The 24,944-nt window shown below is 43.7% G+C and overlaps 1 protein-coding gene across 1 annotated transcript in view; it reads left to right on the forward strand.

The window, feature by feature from the left end:
* CYFIP2 (cytoplasmic FMR1 interacting protein 2) overlaps window positions 1–24,944 on the forward strand; it is a 67,151-nt gene that overhangs the window by 35,475 nt on the left and 6,732 nt on the right. The window contains exons 18-28 of the mRNA XM_035105751.3: window positions 833–929; window positions 1,038–1,114; window positions 1,776–1,884; window positions 4,533–4,652; window positions 5,914–6,113; window positions 7,005–7,092; window positions 12,736–12,879; window positions 13,512–13,602; window positions 14,426–14,556; window positions 19,380–19,452; window positions 19,878–19,972. Coding sequence (XP_034961642.1) covers window positions 833–929; window positions 1,038–1,114; window positions 1,776–1,884; window positions 4,533–4,652; window positions 5,914–6,113; window positions 7,005–7,092; window positions 12,736–12,879; window positions 13,512–13,602; window positions 14,426–14,556; window positions 19,380–19,452; window positions 19,878–19,972 — 1,225 coding nt within the window. The remainder of the gene's footprint in view (window positions 1–832; window positions 930–1,037; window positions 1,115–1,775; window positions 1,885–4,532; window positions 4,653–5,913; window positions 6,114–7,004; window positions 7,093–12,735; window positions 12,880–13,511; window positions 13,603–14,425; window positions 14,557–19,379; window positions 19,453–19,877; window positions 19,973–24,944) is intronic.

A 24,944-nucleotide genomic window follows, 5' to 3' on the forward strand; every position in this document is an offset into this window, starting at 1 on the left:
TAAGCCAGATGTTTTGCTTAATGGGGGGGGATCCTCAGGTGATGCATAAAATCAGCATTCATTGCTCTGGTCTTTTCAGGACTTGTGAAACAAGTGAGATTGATTTATGGCAGTGGGGTGGGTTATGTTTCACTTGGGTAGTTCAAACTCTTCCATCAGTTTCAGCTTGTGAATTTGTTTTTAAAAGTCAGAGGATTAATAACATGCATTGCTAATTGTGAGTAAATATTGATTACATTTTATGCATGAACCTAAGTTTCCACCGGGTGTGCTTGGTTTGTTTGTTTTTAAACACATGCTTACAAAGTGTCCATGGCACACTGAAATGCAGGCCCTGATCTCTCTGACAGGAAGCTGCCATATTCAGAGTCAAACCATTGGCCCATGTAGCTCAGTATTGTGCATGCTGACTTGCAGTAGCTCTCGGATTTCAGGCACGGTTCTCTCCCAGCCCTTCCTCGGGAGGCCAGGAATTGAACCTGGGACCTTCTGCGTGCAAAGCAGATGCTGTACCAGTGAAGTATGGCCCTTCCAATGACAGGTTTTGGTACTATCTCTATCAGGTCTTCCGTTCTCTGCCATCACTGGCTCCCATTTGCCATTCTTCCTGCTTCTTGCACCCTTGGACATGTCACCTCTTACCCATGCTTCCCTTTCCCTTCTTGCTCATATACAAATACTTTTGAGGGCAAGATTCTACGCACTCCAGGTTGGTTTTAGTGCTAAGTGAGCAGGCAGAGAACTTCTGCTTTAAAGAAGGAAGAAACGGAGGTGACTGTCATAACCAAACACTGTGCTGGCGTAAGTCCTAAGCCTGTTTCCTTCATTGCAGGTATGTGCTGTATCCATTGGACCTCTACAACGACAGCGCTTATTATGCTTTGACCAAGTTTAAAAAGCAGTTTCTCTATGATGAAATTGAAGCAGAAGTGAGCTTATTTTCTTTTTCTTACCTAATTGTTCTAGTAACTTCATAAACAATTTTCCTGTTTTATGCATATTGGTTCTAAAGCCTGTTTCTTTCACTCTTCTGACAGGTCAACTTGTGTTTTGATCAATTTGTTTACAAATTGGCAGACCAGATCTTTGCTTACTATAAAGCAATGGCTGGCAGGTAGGAGACTTCTGCTCGGTTTTGGTTCAATTGTCAAAACATGGCAAGCTTTTAACTGTGTTGTATCAGCTGCTATGTACTTCTTTAAAGGACAGGCTGCTTCCTTATCTGAAGATCTTATGGCTTGTGCAGGTGGTGAGATCACAACAAATATACATTGCTGGGAAATGAGAGGAGATTGTTAGCACAGAGTTGAAAATGGTCCATGTTAAAAATATGAACTGCTTAGTTATTGCATAATCTTGACTGGCAACTACCTTTTTAACAACTAAATATTGTCACTTATCCAAAATATGTTGCCTAACCTCTGTTCCAAATTTTGCACCATGGAAAGAGAACTTCTATGTTAGGAACTTACAGATTTTTTCATGCACTAAATCCCACAATTAATTTGATGATTCAGATACCCTTGCTGAATATGTATAGCATTGTTGTTGTTGTTTAGTCGTTTAGTCGTGTCCGACTCTTCGTGACCCCATGGACCATAGCACATAGGGGTGGCCAAATGGAGACCTCCTGACTCTGTTGGACTTCTGGGGCGCATCAAGTTCACCACCTATTTCCTAGCTCTACTTTTAAGTGAAATATTGTTAATAACATAAACTGAGCCATTCATGAACCATTCAAGTAAAAGCATTGACAAGTTGCTTTCCAATTACAGTGTATTATTGGATAAACGATTCCGGGCTGAATGTAAGAATTATGGAGTGATTATCCCTTACCCGCCATCCAACCGCTATGAAACGTTGCTCAAACAAAGACATGTCCAGGTACAACTTAAGTCAGTTGCAACAAGATTCCCAGTCTTTTATATTGGGCTTGCCAGCTGGGGAGGAGTTGTACATCAGGTTTACATTCCAGACATCTGTAGGTTGCCCATCTCTGCCATGCATAGAGATGTAAATATGAAAGCCTAAGTAATTTCATATAGCACATCTCAGATCCCAAACCAGCCAAAGGTACTCTTGTAGTTGCATCACCTGTAGTGAGAAGCATCACACACGTACATTTTTTGGCCCTTAAAGTAACTCTGACTGTACTCATAATATAATTTATATCCCTAGTGAAATAATGGGCTTTAGTAGAATGGAGAGTTATGGTTGGCATTTCTCATCCATTCATCTCATGGCATACTTTCAAATATGGAAGCGTTCTTTGTTCTCCTTTTTATTGTTTTCATGGGAACATAGGAATCTGCCTTATACTAAGTCAGACCACTGGTCCATCTTACTCAGTATTGTCTTGCTCAGTAACTGGGGGGCCCCCCAGACAGGGTTCTCTTTCAGCCCTGCCTGGAGATGTGGGGCTGAACCTTCTGCATGCAAAGCAGATACTGAGCTACAGCCCTTCTCATTCATATGCCCCAGCCAGCAGGGTTGTTGTTGTTTTTACCAACTGAAGCTCCACTGCATGCATAAAATTACCCTCAGTTTTACAGTGGAGGAAGCAGATCCTTGTGCATACAGTATTCCTTTGCAAGCATGGGCTTTCCCTGACTGCTGAAATGAAGGGATCAAAATCCTTACCCCCATTTTAGTATAGATAGGCCAACTCATACGTTTGGGGTACAACTTAGTTCTTTCTCTCTGCATAGGGCCGGGGCAGGGGAGTGCTAGAGTCCTGTCTAGTCAAGTTTTGTGGGATCAATTTCAATCTGTTACCTCCGAGGATGTGGACAGGCTGCTTCGACGAGTGAAACCAACCACCTGTCTCCTTGATCCTGGCCCATCCTGGCTTATAAAAGCTAGCCGGGAAGGGCTGGGCGATGGGCTTCGCGGGTTGGTAAATGCTTCTCTCCGTGAGGGAGCCTTCCCAGACCCGCTGAAAGAGGCGGTTATTAAACCGCTTCTTAAAAAACCATCTTTAGATCCGGCCAATATGGCCAACTATCGCCCAGTCTCAAATCTTCCATTCTTGGGCAAGGTGATTGAGCGAGTGGTTGCTGACCAACTTCAGGCACGCCTGGAAGAAGCGGACCATTTGGATCCCTTCCAGTCAGGATTCAGGCCTCATCATGGGACTGAAACTGCCTTGGTCGCACTGGTCGATGATCTCCGGCGGGCTAGGGACAAAGGTAAGAGCTGTTTCCTTGTTCTGCTGGATCTCTCAGCGGCTTTTGACACCATCGACCATAACATCCTTCTGGACCGTCTAGAGGGCTTGGGAGCTGGGGGCACTGTCATGCAGTGGTTCCGCTCCTTCCTCCTGGGCCGTGTTCAGAAAGTGGTGGTGGGGGATGAGTGTTCAGACCCCTGGGCTCTCACTTGTGGGGTGCCTCAGGGTTCTGTCCTCTCCCCCATGCTTTTTAACATCTATATGCAGCCGCTGGGAGAGATCATCAGGGGGTTTGGGCTGGGTGTCCATCAGTATGCTGATGATACCCAGCTCTACCTCTCTTTTAAATCAGAACCAGTGAAGGCGGTGAAGGTCCTGTGTGAGTGCTTGGAGGCGGTTGGAGGATGGATGGCGGCTAACAGATTGAGATTGAATCCTGACAAGACAGAAGTACTGTTTGTGGGGGACAGGAGGCGGGCGGGTGTGGAGGACTCCCTGGTCCTGAATGGGGTAACTGTGCCCCTGAAAGACCAGGTGTGCAGCCTGGGAGTCATCTTAGACTCACAGCTGTCCATGGAGGCACAGGTCAACTCCGTGTCCAGGGCAGCTGTTTATCAGCTCCATCTGGTACGCAGGCTGAGTCCCTACCTGCCCACTGACTGTCTCTCCAGAGTGGTGCATGCTCTAGTTATCTCTCGCTTGGACTACTGCAATGCGCTCTACGTGGGGCTACCTTTGAAGGTGACCCGGAAACTACAACTAATCCAGAATGCGGCAGCTAGACTGGTGACTGGGAGCGGCCGCCGAGACCACATAACACCGGTCCTGAAAGACCTACATTGGCTCCCAGTACGTTTCCGAGCACAATTCAAAGTGTTGGTGTTGACCTTTAAAGCCCTAAACGGCCTCGGTCCGGTATACCTGAAGGAGCGTCTCCACCTCCATCGTTCTGCCCGGACACTGAGGTCCAGCTCCGAGGGCCTTCTGGCGGTTCCCTCACTACGAGAAGCCAAGTTACAGGGAACCAGGCAGAGGGCCTTCTCGGTAGTGGCACCCACCCTGTGGAATGCCCTCCCACTAGAGGTCAAAGAGAACAACAATTACCAGACCTTTAGAAGGCATCTCAAGGCAGCCCTGTTTAGGGAAGCTTTTAATGTTTAATGGATTTCTGTATTTTAATGTTTGATGGATTTCTGTATTTTAGAATTTCTGTTTTGTTGGAAGCCGCCCAGAGTGGCTGGGGGAGCCCGGCCAGATGGGCGGGGTATAAATAATAAATTATTATTATTATTATAGTAATTCCGAATCAAGGACCACTTCTTAGTCATCTTCTCACTTGCTGTCTGTCTTGTGACTTCCACAGCTGCTGGGCCGATCCATCGACCTAAATAGACTCATCACTCAGCGTATCTCAGCCGCAATGTACAAATCACTAGACCAGGCCATTAGCCGCTTTGAAAGTGAGGATCTGACATCCATTGTGGTAAGTTTTCCCAGTGGTTCTACTAAGGCTGGATGACAGGATGCAGGTCGGAGGGGCGTGTTCCTAAATAACAACAGTAGTAACCGCAACACCTTTTTTCCTTTCTTCATTTTTGTAAGTTTTTACATAGAACAGCTGTACTGTGGAGAGAAGATCGAGATATGTTATTTCTCATAGTCAGAATGCCTCTGGGCACCGTATGATCTTTCCCAAGACCCTCTCAGATCTGGATTAAGGAGAGGAAGCAGAATGGAAAGACCTGCTTCCCACTGCACAAATATTGCATCTCTAGTACTTTTGTAATCCCCAGTGGAGTCTATTCTCTTACTACTAATGTGCTCACTTTAGTAGATTCAGGTCTTGCTCATGTATATGTTACAGTCAGGAATCAGAAAGGGAAGTTGTCAATCCTATATGCATCTTTTGAGAATGATGCCGTAGGAGACTGTCCACATTCACTGGACTTATCTCCAGATGGGGGAAGAACTGTCAACATCCTCTAGTGGTTGCAGATAGTCTTCACACCTTGGGCATTCAGCATAACATACCATATTTTTCCGTATATTAGACAAGGTTTTTTGACTCAAAAAACGTGTCAAAAAATGGGTCATCCAATACATGGACAGTGGCATGGGGGGAGTAGCGGCCCGCCTACCCACCCGCAGGAGTGCAACTTCCTCTGATGCCACAGCGAGCGGGAAATGATCTAGGGAGTGTTTCCTGCCCGATCTAGGGAGTGTTTCCTGCCTGCAGCTGTGTGTGGGGAGTAGCTCAACAACTTTGGGCCATCTCCCCTCATTTTCTTAAAACTGCGTCCCCAAAAATTGGGGGGGGGGTCTTGTACATGGGGGCGTCTTATAGATGGAAAAATGTGGTAGATAAAATTTATTGGCTCTCTTCTTGGCAAAGAAGAGGCATAAATAACTGCGCACTGGAATTTGAGGATTTTCGAATAGTTGGGTCACTAAGCAATTGGCACAAGTGTAATACAATGGCTAAGAGATTGCCTTGTGAAAATTCAGCCTCAACCCCTTGTCTTGTCTCTGCTATGAATCCAGTCAGTGGTCTTAGGAGGTCACTGTATGGGTACAATAATAAGCATTTTAAGGGTTAGCTACTGTAAGTAAGTGATATAAATATAAATGTTAAGAATATTGTGTTGTCTTTATAATTCTTCCCCTGACATCAGTTCAGATCAGATATATGGTGTTTTCAGTCAACAACCTGTTACAAAAGTGCCTACTCCTTTCTTTGGGTGTAGGAGCTTGAGTGGCTTTTGGAGATAAACCGTCTGACGCACAGACTGCTGTGCAAGCACATGACCCTGGACAGTTTTGATGCCATGTTCCGAGAGGCCAATCACAACGTCTCGGCTCCTTATGGTCGCATCACCCTGCATGTCTTCTGGGAGCTGAACTTTGACTTTTTACCTAATTACTGCTACAATGGGTCTACTAACAGGTAAGAAGAAAATGTCTAATAGCTCAGTTGATAGAGTGTGAGGCTCTTAACCTCGGGGTCTTGGGGGGGTCAAGCCCCACATTGGGCAAAAGACTCCTGCATTGCAGGGAGTTGGACTAGACTCCTGTCGTCCCTTCAGGCTCTACGGTTCTGTGATTCAAAGCGAGGTGCGGTTTGTAGGCTAGTTATAGTTTATGGATGCATTTCAAGACTCTTACTCTTCATCCTTCTTGACCCACACCAAGGTGGATTGCACATAATGAATTTCATACAATAGAACAGGGATGTCCAGCTTCCAAGAGACTGCGATCTACTCCCACTAAAAAAAACACAACTGGCAATGATCTACCCATTGTAGTGATCAAAGTTGTTAAGCTTTTTTGGGGGGAGGGTTTTCAGAGGCAGGAGGAGGGAGGAGAGGAAGAGAAAGGTTGGTTGACTGAGCTCTGCCTTCTACACCATTGGATACAGCCCACAAAAATTTTAATAGACACAGAGCTCCATTATATTACATTATAATGAGCTTATTGACGAAACTGCAGATAAAAATATGTAGCATTGTTTGATAGAGTTCTTTGAAGAAGCATTTATGATAAAATATATTTTCAATAACACTGAAATTACAGTATAGTGACTGGTATTAAAAGAAATGTTCATTTCACAAGTAAAATAAAAGGGGTTTTTTTCACCGTACTTGGTAGGTGAATACAATAAAAATAGGAAAATATTGTTTCAGACTGAAAACATTGGTAAAACTGCCAGTTCATGTAGGAAAATTATTAGTTAACTTGGTGCATAAAGCAATAATGTAAGGAGGGAATCATAGTGCAATACACATCTACTCCAAAACAAGCTTTGGACGCCATTTTCTTCCATTTTTCACAATACCAGATTTGTACGGACAGCAATTCCATTTACCCAAGAACCCCAGAGAGATAAACCAGCCAACGTCCAGCCGTACTATCTTTATGGATCTAAGGTGAGTCAAGAAATATATTTGGTATTCAGAAGGAGTTTCATTTAAATGAATGATTTAATGAAAGATGCACCTTAATTCAGTTCATATCAGAGCATTGCAGCTTTCTGTAACATTAGTGTATCTGAGGGTCAGTGAGACATTTTTCACAAATGATGTCCATTTGGCCAGTTTCCATGTGATTTGTGCCAGAAAATACTGCAGGGGGCTGGTGCAGTCCTCACATCATTGCACAAACTGTCTGCATCAGTGCTCCATTACCGCATTGCCTTGCTTAAATGTTAATGTTAGTAACCCTCCCATAATGTCCCTTTATCATTCGACAAATATCACAATATCCATTACCCTACCTGTTGTCTCAACTTCCTTTTCTCCTTATTATTGGCTTTTCCTTAAGAAAAATAAGCTTTGAAGAAGTCTATCAATTAACCCTTTACTATAGACACATGGGCCTGGTTCATGCATAATGATCCCAGTCCAAAAAATTATGGCTTCCTTCTCATCACCCCACTTCTGCCCTGTTCTCAAGCACCCTGCATTTGTGGGTTTTTAAAACCACAGTTTCCCTTGACGTCAGACCTGGGAAACTGTTGTTTAAGAATTTCCCTCAAATGACAATCACAATGCAGGATCAGATTCTTGACTCCTGTACATTTTCCTGTTTCAACCTGAGGTTCGTTTCGTGGCTAAAAATGCTCCAATATACATAGCAAGCAGTGTTAGGCCACATGCAAAGCCTTCCCCAACACTACAGTGAATGAAGAAGTCAATGCAAATTCTGGAGCTCTTTCTTTAATCAGAGCATCTGTAGAGCTTTGGACTGAGGCGAACATTTAAGCATGTTTTTCACCAAAATCATTGAGTTAATGGCCATAATCCAAAGGTGTCCACAAAGAGAGAAGGATGTGGGCACAGCAGGAAATTTGCTCGTTGCTGCTGCCATATCAATTCCAACTGCTGAAGACAGCAATATCTTTCTAAAGTAGACAGTGCTGATCTCTTTGCAGTGGGAATTGCTACAACAAGGCCCCAAACTGTAGACATGTTCCTCAGATTCCCCACCCTGGTGTGATCCAATCACTGCTTTGGATCATCACAATCTGTATTTTTAGGCTCAGGTTTTTAATCAGAGCTAATGACTCCATATATTTGCTTTATAGAAGGTTGGAACGTAATTATTTAAAAAATAAAACACTATGGTACTATCTGTTTGCAGAGACGGCAAAGTCACATTGATAGGAAATGTCATTGTCTGTGTTAGCCAAGATTTAGATCTGATCTACACATTACTCTGGGATGCGGGTGGCGCTGTGGTCTAAACCACAGAGCCTAGGGCTTGCCAATCAGAAGGTCGGCGGTTCGAATCCCCGTGACAGGGTGAGCTCCCGTTGTTCAGTCCCAGCTCCTGCCAACCTAGCAGTTTGAAAGCATGTCAAAGTGCAAGTAGATAAAGAGGTACCGCTACAGCGGGAAGCTAAACGGCGTTTCCGTGCGCTGCTCTGGTTTCGCCAGAAGCAGCTTAGTCATGCTGGCCACATGACCCGGAAGCTGTACGCCAGCTCCCTCGGCCGATAAAGTGAGATGAGTGCCGCAACCCCAGAGTCATCCGCGACTGGACCTAACGGTCAGGGATCCCTTCATCTTTACACATTACTCCAGCCACAGACCAGTTGAAACCATCGGGGGGGGGGGGATGACTAATGTGAAATGACACATTCCTCTGCATCAAGTGGAAGGTCCCCATGGTACTTTAGTAGTGATCTTCCAGCTATTCCAGCACAAGCATGGATATTCTTCACACAATGAGCTTAAGAAGAGTCTGCTGGGCCATCTGTCCCAGCATTTTGTTCTTACAGTGGCCAACTAGATGCCTGTAGGAAACCTGCAAGCAGGATCTGAGCACAAGAGTACTCTCCCCTTATGCAGTTTCCAGCAACTGGTATTCAGAATCATTACTACCTCTGACTATAAAGTCCTCCATCGTAGCTAGTAGCCTTCAACAGCCTTCTTCAGGAATTCGTCTAATCCTTTTTTTAAAGGATTGGTCATCACTGCTTCCTTTGGGCACAAGTTCCATAGTTTAACTATGTGTGAAGAAGCACTTCCTATTATCTTTTAATCTTCACCTTCATTGGATGCCTAGGAGTTCTAGAATTAGCCACGCATAATTTCCATGCACTTTCATCACGTCACAGAAAGGAGGGACTGCCTGGGACTGATGTGGAAGCACTTGCACATATTAAACCTGCAGTATGGAGATGCTACCATCTTGACTGCAATATGCAGCTGCCTCCACATGGGGGCCACAGCAGATAGATTGTTCCTCCATTAAGTTCCCATTCTGTAGAATGAAGAATTTTGTGTAGGTCAGACGCTTTTCCTACTTCACCACCAATGGAAGCTGATTCATTTTACCTGCTTCATGTAAAGATGGCACTTCATTCGCTTGGTGTATTTTCATTATTTATTTATTCTAAGCACCCTTTCATTGTGTAAGGCAGGGGTGGAGAAACCCTTTTTGATCACTGAGGGCCCCATTTCCATGGCAGCTCTCCTGAGGTCCACATGCCCAGCGGTGAGGGAACACATTTAGGATGGTGGTCTAGGATGTGGTGATGACTCCAGAGAAGTATATGGCCAGGTTTTCATTAGTTTTGGATCTAGTACAGCAGGGGTGGCCAGTTCCCAAGAGACTGTGATCTACTTACAGAGTTAAAAACTGGCAGTGATCTACCCTCTTTTTGGGGTTCAGGTCAAAGTTGTTGAGCTTTTTTAGGGAGGGGGAAAGCCCCATTTTTTGAGCTTTTCTGAGGGGAGCCAAAGTTGTTGAGCTTCTTTGGGGGAGCCAGTGATCTACCAGTGATCTACCACAGGTGTCCAGTGATCTACTGGTAGATCAGGATCTACTTGTTGGATGTGCCTGTAGTACAGTATATCGAAGAGTAAAATTTACCCACCAAAGCAGATTGATGAGAGGGGCTGTCAAGCACAGCAATTTTCTTGAGATTTAGTTCCTGTTTTTCACCTGACAGTAGAGAAACGCCTACGTGTCTCTTCCAGAGATACACTTGACATTCTGGAGTGATGGACTTACTTGAACATTACGGGCTGCAGTAAAACATAGGTAACGGCAGCAAATCAACCAACAGCTGTTTAGATGACTTGCAGGTCAATCTTGTTGTTGTTGTTTTAGTCATTTAAAGTTCAGTGTTTACAGTTGATGAACACTCTTGCCATGTGAAAATCAATACACCAAGAGTAATGTGTCCGGTTCTGGGCATTACAATTTAAGAAGGATATTGACAAGCTGGAACGTGTGCAGAGCAGGGCAACCATGATGATCAAGGGCAGGGGTCCCCAGACTTACCGCGTAGCGGGCCGGAGGGCAGGGGAGTGCGCGCCCAGCGGGCCGGGGGAGTGCGCGCCCGTGCGCATGCGTACACGCACACGGTCGGGGGGAAATCGCCGAAAATCGCTTGTGCGCATGTGTATGGGCCTCCCCCGACCCGGAAGTGCATCGGAAATGACCTCTTCTGGGTCGGGAGAGGCCCATACGCATGCGCACAAAGGATTTTCGGCGATTTTTTGCCGATTTTTAAGATCGTCGCCGCGCGCCGTAAGAGCGGGCGGCGGCAGCGGGGGTCGTCGCGGGCCGGATTGGGAGGCCAATTGGGCCGCATCCAGCCCGGGGGCCGTAGTTTGGGGACCCCTGATCAAGGGTATGGAAACCAAACCTTATGGGAAACAGTTGAAGGAGTTGGGTATGTTTAGCCTGGAAAAGAAGAGTCTGAGAGAAAATACAATAGCCGCCTTCAAACATTTAAAGGGCTATCACATGGAAGATTGAGCCAGCTTGTTTTCGCCTGTTCTGGGTGCTAAATTACAAGAAAGGAGATTCTGATTAAACATCAGAAAGAACTTTCTGACAATAAGAGCTGTTCAAGAGTGGAACGGCTTCCTTCAGATTTTTAAGCAAACCATCTGCCATGTATGCCTTAGTTGAGATTCCTGCATTGCAGGGGTTGGACTAGATGACCCTCGGGGTACCAACTCTACGATTCTATCATTTATATATGTGGAAAGGAAGAGAGAGATGACTGGGATCAGGTTCAGAATTGCATGCTGTATGTCTTAGGGACTTCCTGTGTTCAAATGTATCCACAGGAAAGTATAAAGAAAACTAGGAAAGCACTAGGTATTTCTCATGCTAGGTTCTGTAATGCATTGTTGAGCAAACTGATGAGCTTTTCTTAAAAAAATTAGTCCTTTTTTCTGTGGATTACTATTTGTCACTGTATTTAAAATTAAAATACCGTAGTAATGTTTAGATGGCTCAGGTTCCTTTTTATTATTTTTAAAGCAGGGCAATAGGAAACTGTTAGTCAGAGATGACTGTCAAGAGAAAATAGCCAGCCACCCACATAAATGCACCTTTATAGCACCTTTTGCAGCAGAACCATTGTAGGTTAAATAAATGGAATGTATTACTTTCCATTGAAACAGGAAATAATATGTACGAATATAGCACGTGACTATTGTTTTCATGAGTTTTTTCACCCAAAAGATACCGGTAGCATAACATTAGTAATTCTGATTTAAGGAGTCTCTAGTTACCTAATGCAAGAAGAATGGATGGTATTCTCTGTTGTTTCCTAATTTTAAGGACTCTGTCTGTCCTGGTAGCGATACAGGAAATTGCACTCTGCCTTTGCTATAAGGTGTGAGGCTGATGTCAAGTGTCTCCAATGTGTTTGTGAAACAGAGTAGGGATTCAAATGTATTTAAGATACTTCTATACAGATGACTCCCCACTTATGCGGGGGTAACATTCTCTCTTCCCCCCCCCCATGCGCATAAATGAAATCACATAAAGTTGGGAGCACTCTTTAAACACTCTGCCACTCTTTAAACACTCTTTAATCCACACCAAAAATACTGTATCCAAAAATATCTACAACTAGAATTGAAGCTCTGTGATCGGCAGTAGTTATTTTTTATTAACCAATCTTACAGTACAATCCTATGCATGTTTACTCAGAAGTAGGTCTCACTGTGTTTAGTGAGCTTATTATTAGGAACGTGTGCTTAGGATTCCAGCCTCAAAAACAGTGATACATAATGCCTTCCATATTTTAAACAATATCTGAAAATTCAGAACTTCAAGTACTTCTGAGTTCCTTTTGTGAAAATGGCATCATATTTATTTTCCAGGAATATGAAGTAAGCGCAAGTATCCACTAGCAACTGAATTAATTCCTTTCTGTTCCATTGCTTATTGCTACATATCAGTTCAGGCAGGGACAAAGAGCTGCCAAAACTCCCACACAGAAGAACATGTTGGTTCACTGCTGCTGTAGTAGTCCTTACTTCTGGGAAAGCGTGTACAGGAGTGTCCAGAGTTGGCAAAGATACACAGATAACAACAGGGAAAAGAACACTGAAAGGCACATTTGCTTTTGGACAGAGATTCCGGAGTTTTGTGCAGAGAATTCAAAATTCTCTGTCGGCCTACCACTAAATTCTGTAATATTATTAGCAAAATAGGAAAATGTTTACTTGGTGATCTGCAAGCTTCAAACAATTTGTATAGCTTTTCAATATATTTTGAAGATCCAGTAATGGTTTTGTTTTTGCCCACCCCCACAGCCACTCAACATCGCCTACAGCCACATCTATAGCTCCTACCGGAACTTTGTGGGACCTCCTCATTTCAAGACAATCTGCCGGCTCCTTGGATACCAAGGGATTGCTGTGGTGATGGAAGAATTGCTGAAGATCGTAAAGAGCCTGGTAATGGTGAAGTTGTGGATGAGGTTCAGGCCAGAAAGTCAAAGCAGCTCTGTATATTGAACAATACATTTTAAAAATAAAATGTATATTATTTTAGAATATAAATTCCATTACATTGAGATGCCTGTTTTGGGTTGGCAGAGTATCTCCACTGAAAATATTCTGTTCTGGACTCTGATTACATTGTATTGGAGCAAAGACAATGAGAACAAAATTAAGCACCAAGAACTTGGGAAATGAAAGATATCTGGAGTGCATATTTATATCAATCTCTGATCTCCCCAGACCTCACTTTGCAATTAGAAACATAGGAAGCTGCCTTATACTGAGTCAGACCAATATTCCCTCCAGTTCAGTATTGTCTGTGATGACTGGCAGCAGCTGTCCAGGATTTCAGACACAGTCCTCTCACATCCCTAGATGCTGTACCACTGAACTAGATGCTCTACCACCAAGCCACAACTATTCCCCAGGGTCCCCTGAAGCTTTGTTTAGAACCTTTAAAAAAGGACAACCACAGTCGTAAATCATTTTCATAACCGCATCTGTGGCCACTTTGTAAAACAGAATAAGCTTTCAAGTTTAAGCTGATCTTCTGGAGCTGACCTTTTGTGTTCCTCTGCTTCTGGTAGTTGCAAGGGACCATCCTTCAGTATGTGAAAACCTTGATAGAGGTGATGCCAAAGATCTGCCGCCTGCCAAGGCATGAGTATGGATCTCCAGGTTGGTACTTGGAATGCTTCATGAGATGGCTATAAATGTCAGTTCTTCCCTATGTGCATCTTTATTTATTTGAAATTTGTATTAATGCACTTTCACCATTCTGCTCAGGATGGCTTATGTGTGGTTATCCCCTCTAAAATAAGTTATGCCAAGAGATAGTTACTTGCCTAAGGCCACCTTCATAACAATAGAGGTTTGAACCTAGGTGTCCTTGGCTTAGGTCCAGTGTTCAGTCCATTACACTGCACTGCCTTTTCCTGTGGTTTCAGTTTGTTGATATCAATGTGTGGAGAAGTCTCCTGGAAGACTAAAGATTATGGAGCGTCCATGCTGACATCCCACCAGGAGCAGATAGCCGGGTTATCATTCAAGAAAGCTGTTCTGTCCACCTACCCCAATAGGTTTCAGGTGGGGATGGAGTTGTGTTTGGCCTGGATGGTGGTGAAACACCAGCACTAGCATGTCAACACATACTATGCCAATGCTGACCTAGTCTGAATTGATGGGGGCTATATAAGTTTGCTCCACCACCCCCCCTGCCATGTTTGCTATTCTCAGCTCCTGCCAGCTTGCCCTTGGGCCACAATGTAGGACTAGAAGGTCACTAAATTCCAAATAGGAATCCTCTAGTTTGCAGTGGTTTTGTTGTTGTTGTTTTGCCTATTCTGTACAGAGCCTTAGAGAAAGTAGTCTTTTCTAACACCTTGAGCTCACAAGAAACGTAGCCACCTGGAGTATCTTTCTCTTTCCCCTACTTTTTTCCGGGTATCCTATCATATCAATCCCTAGTTAATTTCTTCCTTTCTCTCTTGCTTCTTACAAGGAATCCTGGAGTTTTTCCACCACCAGCTGAAGGACATAATTGAGTATGCAGAGCTCAAGACTGATGTGTTCCAGAGTCTGAGAGAAGTGGGTAATGCCATTCTTTTCTGCCTTCTCATAGAGCAGGCCTTGGTGAGTTAAAATGAATTCTTTCAAAAATTGGCAGGGTTTTAAATAGATAAATCAACCAACCAGATGAGCTCACCCAATTCAGTTAATATGTTGATGCAGCTGTGATTTAATTAATGAGGGTGGCACCGTGTGTGTGTGTGTGTGTGTGTGTGTGTGTGTGTGTATTTAAAGGGTTTGGCCTAAGTTGTAAAGCCATTTAATAAGAAAAGCCATTTTGAGGACTTAGCCAGTGGAAGTCAGAATGTACAAACCGTGGCACGTAGGAATTAAATTAACATAAAAGTGTTGTGGATTGTGGATTGGTTTCAGAAACAGAAACTGATTTGGAAGAACAGGTCATCATGAGGCTTTGTTGTGGATTTAGTGTGTTACATACACATGGCATGGAGCTATAGGGATGAATGGAGGTTTGGGGACTCTCATTTGCATGGCATTTTTATGTGGTATGGGTATGTACCCTGCTCTGAGTTAATCCAAACAGTCTATGTATCCCCTCGACTTCGTCCTTTTGCCGGTCCCTTGCCTGTTCTTATAGACCCCACTTCAGGATTGGTAGTAATAGTGGTATCTGTACAGGTTGCATACTTTGCATGACATTGCTGTTTGAATTTGCAAACACAGTGCCTGAATTCTCAAAGTACCTCCACTGTACTGCTTCCCGCACATCTGGTTTAGCACCAGCACCAAACCACGAGTGTGGATAGTTGCTTTCTGGATATTCCTTAGTGCCCAACCTAACCTAATCCTTCTGGTGCATCCCATCTTCTGTTAAGAGGAAGAATGTGTCTTCTTAGGATGCTGGACTGTATCATCGCTCTCTTGAACAGCATTTTCTCCCATTGTGGCTATGTTGGTCCTTCCGATCTGCATAATGTTAACATGTGTGCTTGAATGTGCACAACAGCCTCCCCCCCCCCCTGGATACTTATTCACTGAGTTGCTTCTCATAGTTAAGAGACACATCATTAGTGTGTTAGGGAGCCAAAACTATTTAGACATAGGAGCAAAATGCCAATGGCAGCATGGAGGTAAGCGCATTTTGATTCTAGTCCAAGGACAAGTATTCTGGAAAAGGATGATCAGCAGAAATTATATGTGTTGTATGTGAATAAACCTATCCAGTCTTTCTCTTAGTTCTAAATTCATCAGTGAAGATTTGGATTAAATAATGTAAAATGAAACATTCCTTTGTACTTTCTGATGGCCATAAAGGCACACAGAACTCAATCCAATACAAATTTGGTTACTGTGTTTGGTATAAGACTGATTTATTAATTTTTCCTCTACGAGTCTCTATATATCCTGCTTGTGACTGAAGAGAGAACATTTCGACACAAGCTTACTTTTCTTAATTTCACTGTTGTTGTTATTATGATTGTTGTTGTTATTGTTATTATGGATCAAAGTTTCAGAGTACTAGTGGTTTTGCCAATCATAGAATGGTCTTTTGACAAAGACCTTCTGAATTCATGATTTCCTGAACATCATAATGCCACTTAATTTCTTGTATGGTTAATAAAAGAAAGAAAGAAACCTATTTCCTTTTCCAATGACAAACTAATCTATCAATTTACTAATCTATTAACTTGTGTTTGGGATGTGGAACAGAGCACAGATAGCTGTTCTCTAAATTACCCTGTGATAAACATAAGAGATGTGGACAGAAGGACGCCTTCTTCATTGCCCCCTGTGGAAGGAGAATTCCTTCTGCCATAGTTAGCAATGAAGGCCTCCCCTCTGTTTTCGAGATGGGATTGGACATTTAGCATGGGCTTTCTTGCAAAGTAGGAAGCAGTCACATACCATTAGACAGTTAACTATTTATTAAATGTTGCAATGGAAGTTGAAACCCATCTTCTAGGATGTTCATCGTGCTATTTTTGGTAAGCAGCCAAGGCTTAGATGAGGGAACTGTGCACGTATTTTTGACACTACAAGGCATGGCTGGTGATTGGAGAATTGATCACAGCATTCTGAATGTGTCCTCACACAGAGATATATTGACACCTCCCCCTTTTGCAGTGTCTTGCCTCTTTGCATGCAGCCTGCAGCCATCATGGTTTACTTTGTTGCTGTGCCGCCCTGTAGACTCATGCAGAATTTGCTGCCAACCATTACTCAAGTCTCCTCCAGCATTATTGCTTCCCAGGTCTTGCCTCTTTGTATGTCTGCACTTTGGATTACCTTTGGATATCTGTATGTGTTTTCAAGTTGCTTCTCATTCTTCTGTGGTTCCCTCTCAGCCTCTTCCGGCCTAGTCCAAAAGCATGGCTACTTGGAAGTAAGTCCCTCCTAAGGTCTCTTGGGTCTTACTACCAAAAGAGCGTGCTGAGGATTGAAATTTTGATACTATTTATTTCTCTCTCCGCATTAACATTTGTAGGTCTTACTATCTGCTTGCATAAACAGTAAATGCCTTATGTAGAGCATCATAAAACCAAGCATACATGACATTATGTAAGGTTTCTCATTCATCAACATAGGCCTTACAGCCACAGAGCTACAGAGTCCCTCCCAAGAGATAGTGTTTTCTAAACCTAGAGACGGTTGCAGTGATTATTTATTTATTTATTTTGCAGTCTCCAATTTACATGCACTATACTGGCTTCTAAGTGTGTTTATAAATGTGGTGCCAAACAGACACTTGCATTCCCTTTGTACATGTTCCTTGAAATGAACCACCAGACGGTCTTTTTGGTGTGTGTGAGTCTTAGAGCAGTTTTTCCAAACTGCTTTCAGTGGCAAGGTATTGGATGTGTCTGCAGCAGCCGCCCTCCCACAAAGGCCCCAGAATAACACCAGGGGAAGCTGTTTCACTTTTCATACCAGGTAGCATCCCTGTCTAGGATTCCTCCTCTGGGCTTTGTACTGGGAATGTCTGTACCTCATTAAAAATTCTCTGCAGTGCTGGGTCCGGATACATGAGGGACATTGACTGTGTTTAAGCTTGCCATTTTAAGCCCCAAGCTGAGGTGTTGGCCGGAGTCACACAGTATCAGGTAACAGGTCCAGAATGCCAATCCCAACTAACAAAAGCAGGGCAAACTAGACTTAAAGATCTATGAACAGGATGTTCTGCTTTCTTTTTTTAATTAAAAGCCGACTTGAAAGGTGTGTGTAATTTGGATTAGCGCGATGCGTAACCTGGTAGTTATATATTTTCCTCTGGGCAGTCAATAGCAGGGGGGGGGGGTAGGGAATTTTAATCGGGAAAACAGTGTGGTGGAAGAGTTAATACCCTTTCAACAGTGCCACAAAAACCATCCAAGTGGCGCTACCATCACTATCTCCACCCCTCTGGTGGCTTTTATGTGTTGAAAACTGGGATATCTGGGATATTTTCCAGTGCCATTTCTAGTTTGACCCTGAGGTTTTGAGGACCTAGGCTAATTCCCAGCAGGAGTTACTAAGGGCAGCAGATGTAAATGCAGTAGAGCTTAATATTGCCATGATGTCTACTAGTAGGGCCTGGGTTTGTCTGAAGGCCCACTACTAACTTATCCTGAGTTTCATAAAATGTAAAGGGGTATTTTACTGTAGTGCTGTATGGAGATGTCCATTGATTGTGCCTTCTCTTTCTTCGTTGGCAAACCAATGGAGGAGAGAACTGCTCTGAGTGTTAGGTGGCTCAATTTATACACTGCAAGGCCTGAGCTGTCCTTCTGAAGTTCTGCAATTGCAAAGTCATCATCCTCTTCAGAGAGGTCTTTGGAGAACCAGGCAGAGGGCCTTCTTGGTAGTGGTGCCCGCCCTGTGGAACGCCCTCCCACCAGATGTCAAGGAAATAAACAACTACAGTCATACCTCGGGTTGCAAATGCTGCGGGTTATGTGTTTCCGGGTTGCGCTCCGCACCGAACCTAGAAGTACCGGAATGGGTTACTTTAAGGTTTTGGCGCATGTGCAGAAGCGCAAGATGATGTCACACGCATGCGCAGAAGCGCCGAATCGCATCACGCACGCACATACGCAGACCTGGCCCGGCACTGCGGGTTGCGAACCTGCCTCCCACACGGATCATGTTCGCAACCCGAGGTATGACTGTATCTGACTTTTAGAAGACATCTGAAGGCAGTCCTGTTTAGGGAAGTGTTTAATTTTACAATTTTTATGGGTTGTAAGCTCCCCAGTGTGGCTGGGGAAAGCCAGCCAGATGGGCGGGGTATAAAATTTATTTATTTATTTATTTATGTATTTATTTATTATTCCACATTAGACTTGTTAGTTACATGGTATATGAGAATTCCTGGACGGAAGGATCTGGCTAGGAGGCATTAATAGAAGGAATAGGAGTTGAGTTACAATACTGGCTTTGCATAGGTTTATTATTATTATTATTATTATTATTGCTTATATACTGCTTTTGTCACAAGTTACTTCTAAGTGGTTTAGGTTTACAAGTGGAGACCATGTGTAAATGTTTGTAACCACGCAAGGTATACCTTGGTGCAGACAGTCACACAAAGTAGAATGAGGTATCTGGAATCCTGGCAGTGTCGCACTGTTCAGCCACAGGGTTTGGACTGTATCCCATCCTTGCCTTAGATCCTATTACTAGATGAGTTAAAGAACCACAGCAAAGCTCCAGATTTCACCATGCTTTTTAAAAATAAAAATAAAAATCTTGTATTGGTTTGCACAAACTTAATATGGATTCAAAAGGCATTCTCTTCCAGTTCTGTCACCCATGAGATTGGGCTATATTTGAATAAGCCCTCTTGAGGCACATAGATCAGTATGCCCACCCCAAGTCTTTCAGACAGCTGAACATCTAGTCCCACGGGGAATTTTTAACACCTTTTATCTTTCTTCCTCCTGCCTCAGTCCCAGGAAGAAGTGTGTGATTTGCTGCATGCTGCTCCCTTCCAAAATATTTTGCCCAGGGTCTACATCAAAGGTAAGGAGTGGAGAGGTGGTCAGATGTCAGTCATTATTCCCATAGATGTGTTAAACCTATAGAGCTGCAGAGACATAGCTGGCAATCAATAAGTTTCAACGAAACTTGCTTAGGCCCTTAGCACTAGTCAGCCATTCATTGAACGGAATTTACTAGTCGCCCTGCTGAGCAGTCCTTGTGAACGGTAACTTTTCACAACCCTTATCGGCAAAAGCAAGATGTTTGTTTTCAAAAGGAGATCCTTTTACAAGTGTGCTGGTGTTGTGGCTGTAATCGCAGAGTCCCTTCTTCACGATGTGCTACCCTGCTTTTGTCCCGTCACACTGGTCCCAGAATTGGATAATGGTTGGGAGGTGACTCTGAAATGCTGGAATTTTTTTTCCCGTTTTGCTTTCTCATTTCACTGTTTGCTGCTCGCTTAACAGAAGGAGAACGCTTGGAGGTACGCATGAAGCGTCTCGAAGCCAAATATGCCCCACTTCACCTGGTTCCCTTAATAGAGAGGCTGGGAACACCGCAGGTAAGGATGACATTGAAACCCACACAGGGTGACCCAAAATTTCACATACCTTCCCCCCCCTCCCAGATTGTCTCTGAGCTACAGGAAGTCTTTCTGGATACCGACTTGGTTTCAGTTCTACACTGTATAGTTTGTCCATAGATATTTCACTGTTACCAAGCAAAATTAAATTATCTTTAGTGAGGATCAGTGCACTGTGTGTGTTTCATAATGGCCCCTGATATCACTCAAAAGCTAACTGAAGCAAAGATAAAAAAGAATCAGTTTGTTCCTGATTACAACGACCCTGTTATTGGGCTATTCCAAATGGATTTTGAGTCAAAATACGGGTTCACATGAACAACCGCTCCTGTTTCAAATCTGCTGCCACATGATCACAAATATGACAACCACAATTAAAACCCTCTCTCTTACTCCTATAAAACCCAGCACTGTGGCAGTGCAGTGGCAAATCTTCTATGCCCTGACGCCTGGCTTATATAGCATATTACAGCACTTCTCACGTGAATTGTGATCAACCTGGCAGCTTCTCTGCCTCCAGCATAATATGTCTAAGATACATAAGAGTGTGTACTCCTCTTCGTTGGCCATTTGGGGTAGTATCCAGCTAGCTCGTTCCATCAGTGCAAGGTGAACTTCTCCTTCCCTGGTGAACCCCCACCTCTTTTGGGGCTTTCTCCCACTTTCTGAAGGAGCTTTGAGGAGGGCACAGGGAGATGAGGGGGGAGTTTTGTTGAGCAAGTGGAAATCCTTGCATTGACAGATCAAGTTAGTCAGATCCCACCCATGGTCTGAAAGTCACTCTGCACATTATGTGGCAGAAAAAACTTACACTTACCACCTCAAGTACTCTCAACCGAGAGCTGCAGCCAGTCCTGGATCTCTGAAGAGGGTCCATCTATCAAGCATGTTTCCACATACAGTTAATTTTATGAGGTGCATACCTAAAAATGGTAGCTGTGCACCTAAAAAAGAAGACAGGAAGTGACTCTGAATGATTATCAGATCTGGAGGCAATAAGGAATGACTTCCAAGCAGATTGGTCTGGGAGATTTTCTTTCTTCTACAACAGGCGTTGTGAACCTGTGACCCTTCAGAGGTTGTTGAATGGTTGTCCTTCCCAACAATTGGCCATATTGGCTGAAGTTGAAGGGATTTAGTCTCCAGCAATCTCTGGAAGGCTGCAGATTTCTTATCCCTTCTCTGCAGTCTGTGGCTTGGCTCACTTGCATGAGTCATCTGAAGCTATTTGCTCTACAGTGCACCTGCTCTCTGCTTGTGGTCTGGATTTTGAATTGGTGGTTTGGCTCGCAGCAGGTGACTGAACTAGGTGGAGCTTTCTTGCTTTTACAACCAGCAGAATGGGGGCATTTCATTAAAAAAATCACAAGGATGGTTATGTGTCTGCAATTGTGTGCCTTTGTGTATGTAATGCTTAGTTAACTGTCTGTATAACTTTCCACTCAAATTTCTGAGTCTGTTAGCTCCTCCTATTATTTTCTTCATCAATTTTCTTCGTAGGGGAGATAAAACAGTAGAGTAACAAGTCAGAAAAATTGGAGCACTCTTGCTGATCACATTGATTCGGTAAAAGAAATTAAAAGCATACTCCTATGCAATCAGTCCCACTGAGTTGAGTAAGACTTACTCTCAGATATTCAGTATAGGATTGCAGCCTTAAGCATATACAATGTACGACTGTGATCAGTGACAGGCAAGAGTGCTTAACTTATGGTCAAATTGAATGTGATGTAAGAGAGATGTGATCAGGATTTCCTTGGGGAACCCTTTTTCCGGTACCAGAAGCAGCTTGCCTGGCGGGGCCAAGCCACTATGCTAACTTTGTAGCATGTGAGTCACTGGTGCTTTCCAGCAGGGAGAGGCGACAAGAGGCTGACAATACCAGCCTCCTTGCTGTGCCATCCCCCTCCCTCCTGGCAGCTACGAGTCCCTTGCTAGTGTAGCAGCTCCACCCAACACAGCAAGCCGCTGAATGGGTTTCCATGACCTTCCACCCAGGCACTTCTCCACATCCTCAGACCATTTAACTGGGAATGCCTATAAGAATTTTCTGGTCCTAATGTACACAATTGTCTTTTTGAATGCTGCCGCCAATGATTATTTAATCGAGGACAAGGCTATCAGTATCAATGGCTAATAGTCGTGATGGCTGTATGTTGCCTTCAGAGGCAGCATGTCGTTGGATACCTGTAGTCACTGGGGAACAACAGCAGGATGGGGCTCTTGGCCTTGTGTCCTGCTTGGAGACTTTCCTGAGACATCTGGTTGGCCATTTGGGAAATGGGATGCTGAACTAGATAGGCACCTGCTTGGATCCAGCAGTGTTCATCTTACATCATCCAAAGACCCATCTCTGACAAGTAATCTATTATACTGTGATTTGTTTTCTTAATCAAAGGAATTAGGCTGACAACCAAGGCAGTAGATTCAGGAACGTGAATAAGTAGTTAGAGAGCTTTGGATGGGCAGTTAGCCATCCATTACATACATAAAATAGTGGGATAGTAGGACATAGGAATTCAACATTACACTCTTCCAACCTTCCCATCAGTGCAAGTGTTTCAGCTTGCCAAGCAAAACAATCTCCCCTCTCCTCCCTGCACTTGCTGTCCTCCCAGAGCCAGTTTAGGAGGACATGGGGGAGGAGAGGGGTTAAAGTCCCATTGCGCCAGCAGGACTCATCACACCAGTTCCTGCGAGTGCAGCTACTTTGCGGCTCTCTTTGTTGAATGTGTCCTCTTTCTTATTTACTTCTTACTAGATTTATTTGAGACTTTTGAAACCTAAACACATAGCATTTCTTCAAACCCTGATTGCAAGAGGGCCGTAAATATTCCCTGTGCCCATGTAGAAAGAACAAGGAAAAGGGAAGCTATACTTTGCAAACCTTTCAATTTACATCGTCCCAGCAATCCTCTTTCTGTTTTAAAGAAGTGCATTTCGCAACCCTCAACACACATTTAATGTAACGTTGGATGCAGGCAGATCACTCTTGTGTAATTCATTCTCTTTCTCTCTTTCTCCAAAGAGAGCATGGGTTGAAAGATTGTGCAGATTGGACTTCCACATGGAGCACTTGTCTCAGAAGTTATGTGCATTCACAGCTCCTACTCCTTTGTCATGGGGGTGGGGATATTGTTGGGCTGGATGTGCACATAAAACAACCCAGGGCAAGAGGCACACAAATCCCGTCAACTTCTTCATAGCCACAGGAGCCACAGACCTGCTCCCTTTATATCCATTTACACCTGATTAATAGGAGGAGTTAGTTGCTGTGAGACAACTGTCCAAACCTGGGATGGGCAAGCATCCCATTCAGTTGGTGAAAGTAGGTTAGTTGGATTGTTTAAGAGCTGTCTTCCACCAGTGCTTCCCATGATAGGGCAGAAGTTAGCATGAAGGGCAGAAATGGATCTCTCAACATTCAGGCATGTGTGCAATGGTGAGCCGCATGCACCTCTGCGTTTTATTGTGGGAAAAGCCAGAAGAACATCAACAGCACATGGCTCCAACATACATTGAGAAGGGGTGTGGTGGTAACAGAGTTTGGCCCACGGAAGGTGCCTCCACCCATTTTATTTTATTTATTTGCCCTCTCCCCTTTATCTTCCCATGCCAGAGCCCCTGACCTTTAAGTAAGGCTTTCTGGGGGAAGGAGCAGGTGAAAAAGTCACATTCCACCAACTTCCTTCCACTGGTGCTTCTTCGGATCCAAGCCTCTATCTGAAAAGGTTCTGTACAGTAATTTGACTTTCCTCTCTTCACACTTGCTTTCTGTTGAGTATTAATTCCTTCTCCAGCAGAATGTCCTTGTAACTATGCCTTAGATATCACTGGTGGAACTCCTAATCTCAATATTTACCGACTGCAAAATAGATGGTGAGTTGAGATACCTTTCTGGGAAGGTTGGGAGTCTGTTGATACTCTGCAGCCAGGAAGGAGAGCCTGTGGCCCTCCTGTTCATGTATTTTGACTTTAATGAAGAATTCTAGCTGCATCTGAACACCACTGTTCACCACTGTAACAAACAACAGCTGCTCAACCATATGCATTCAGCAGCAATGGGATTTACCCTTGGGTTTTTTTTTAATGTATGATTCCCACTTAAGAATCATTGATATGCAAAACTAAGAAACGTATGGAGTTGACATTTCCAGGCCTATAAATGCCTTAATGTATGTCACTTGTCTTACTGCTGAATGGGAAAGTCTAGTCATAATTTTCTATGTCTTCCAGTTTTAGTCAGTGAAGATACAAAAAGAAAAAGGGGTGAATTTGTTTAAAAAATGGACCAGTTTACTTAAAATCAGCCATGCCAAGAATCCAGAATTGAAACAATTCCATGTTACATACCAAAAATTCAGATATAGCTCACCACCACTAGGGAATGATGGATGGGTCTTTAATGGGATCGTTGAGATTCTGGTCATAAAGTTGTGTGAAGCTGGAGCAACATGACGAATGGCTTGTGCCAAAATGGTGCTGCAACATCCCCTTCAAAGCGAATAGGTCAAATCCATCCTTGCTGTGCTTTTGGTTGGTTGCAACTACATTATCAGCAGTTACTGCTATATACCACCTACGTAGGGTTGAGATGACATAACTGTATGATGGCTGAAGTGCCTTTAGTTGTTCCCCGTGCTGCCACATCTCATCCTGCCATCCTGCCTCCCATTTCTGTGCTGCGTATTTGTATTCAACTCATCTTACTGTTCTACATCAAGCAAAAGCTTACAACTTAGGAGTGCAATTCTCCAGGCAGTGGTCCTGTGTGACCCTCCTTCATTTCAGTGTGCAAATACACTGCCCTATTTGTATTGTAAAATGTGGAGGGGGTCCCCTCTAGCAGTGAGTGTTAGAAAACTGGGTGTTTGGAGGGATCTTAATTTGTCAGTGCTTTTAAAATTCATCTTTTGAGATTATTAACAAATGGGAGAAAACCTATTTACCC

Source organism: Zootoca vivipara, chromosome 2 (assembly GCF_965207765.1).
Source record: "Zootoca vivipara chromosome 2, rZooViv2.hap1.1, whole genome shotgun sequence".
Lineage (NCBI taxonomy): Eukaryota > Metazoa > Chordata > Lepidosauria > Squamata > Lacertidae > Zootoca > Zootoca vivipara.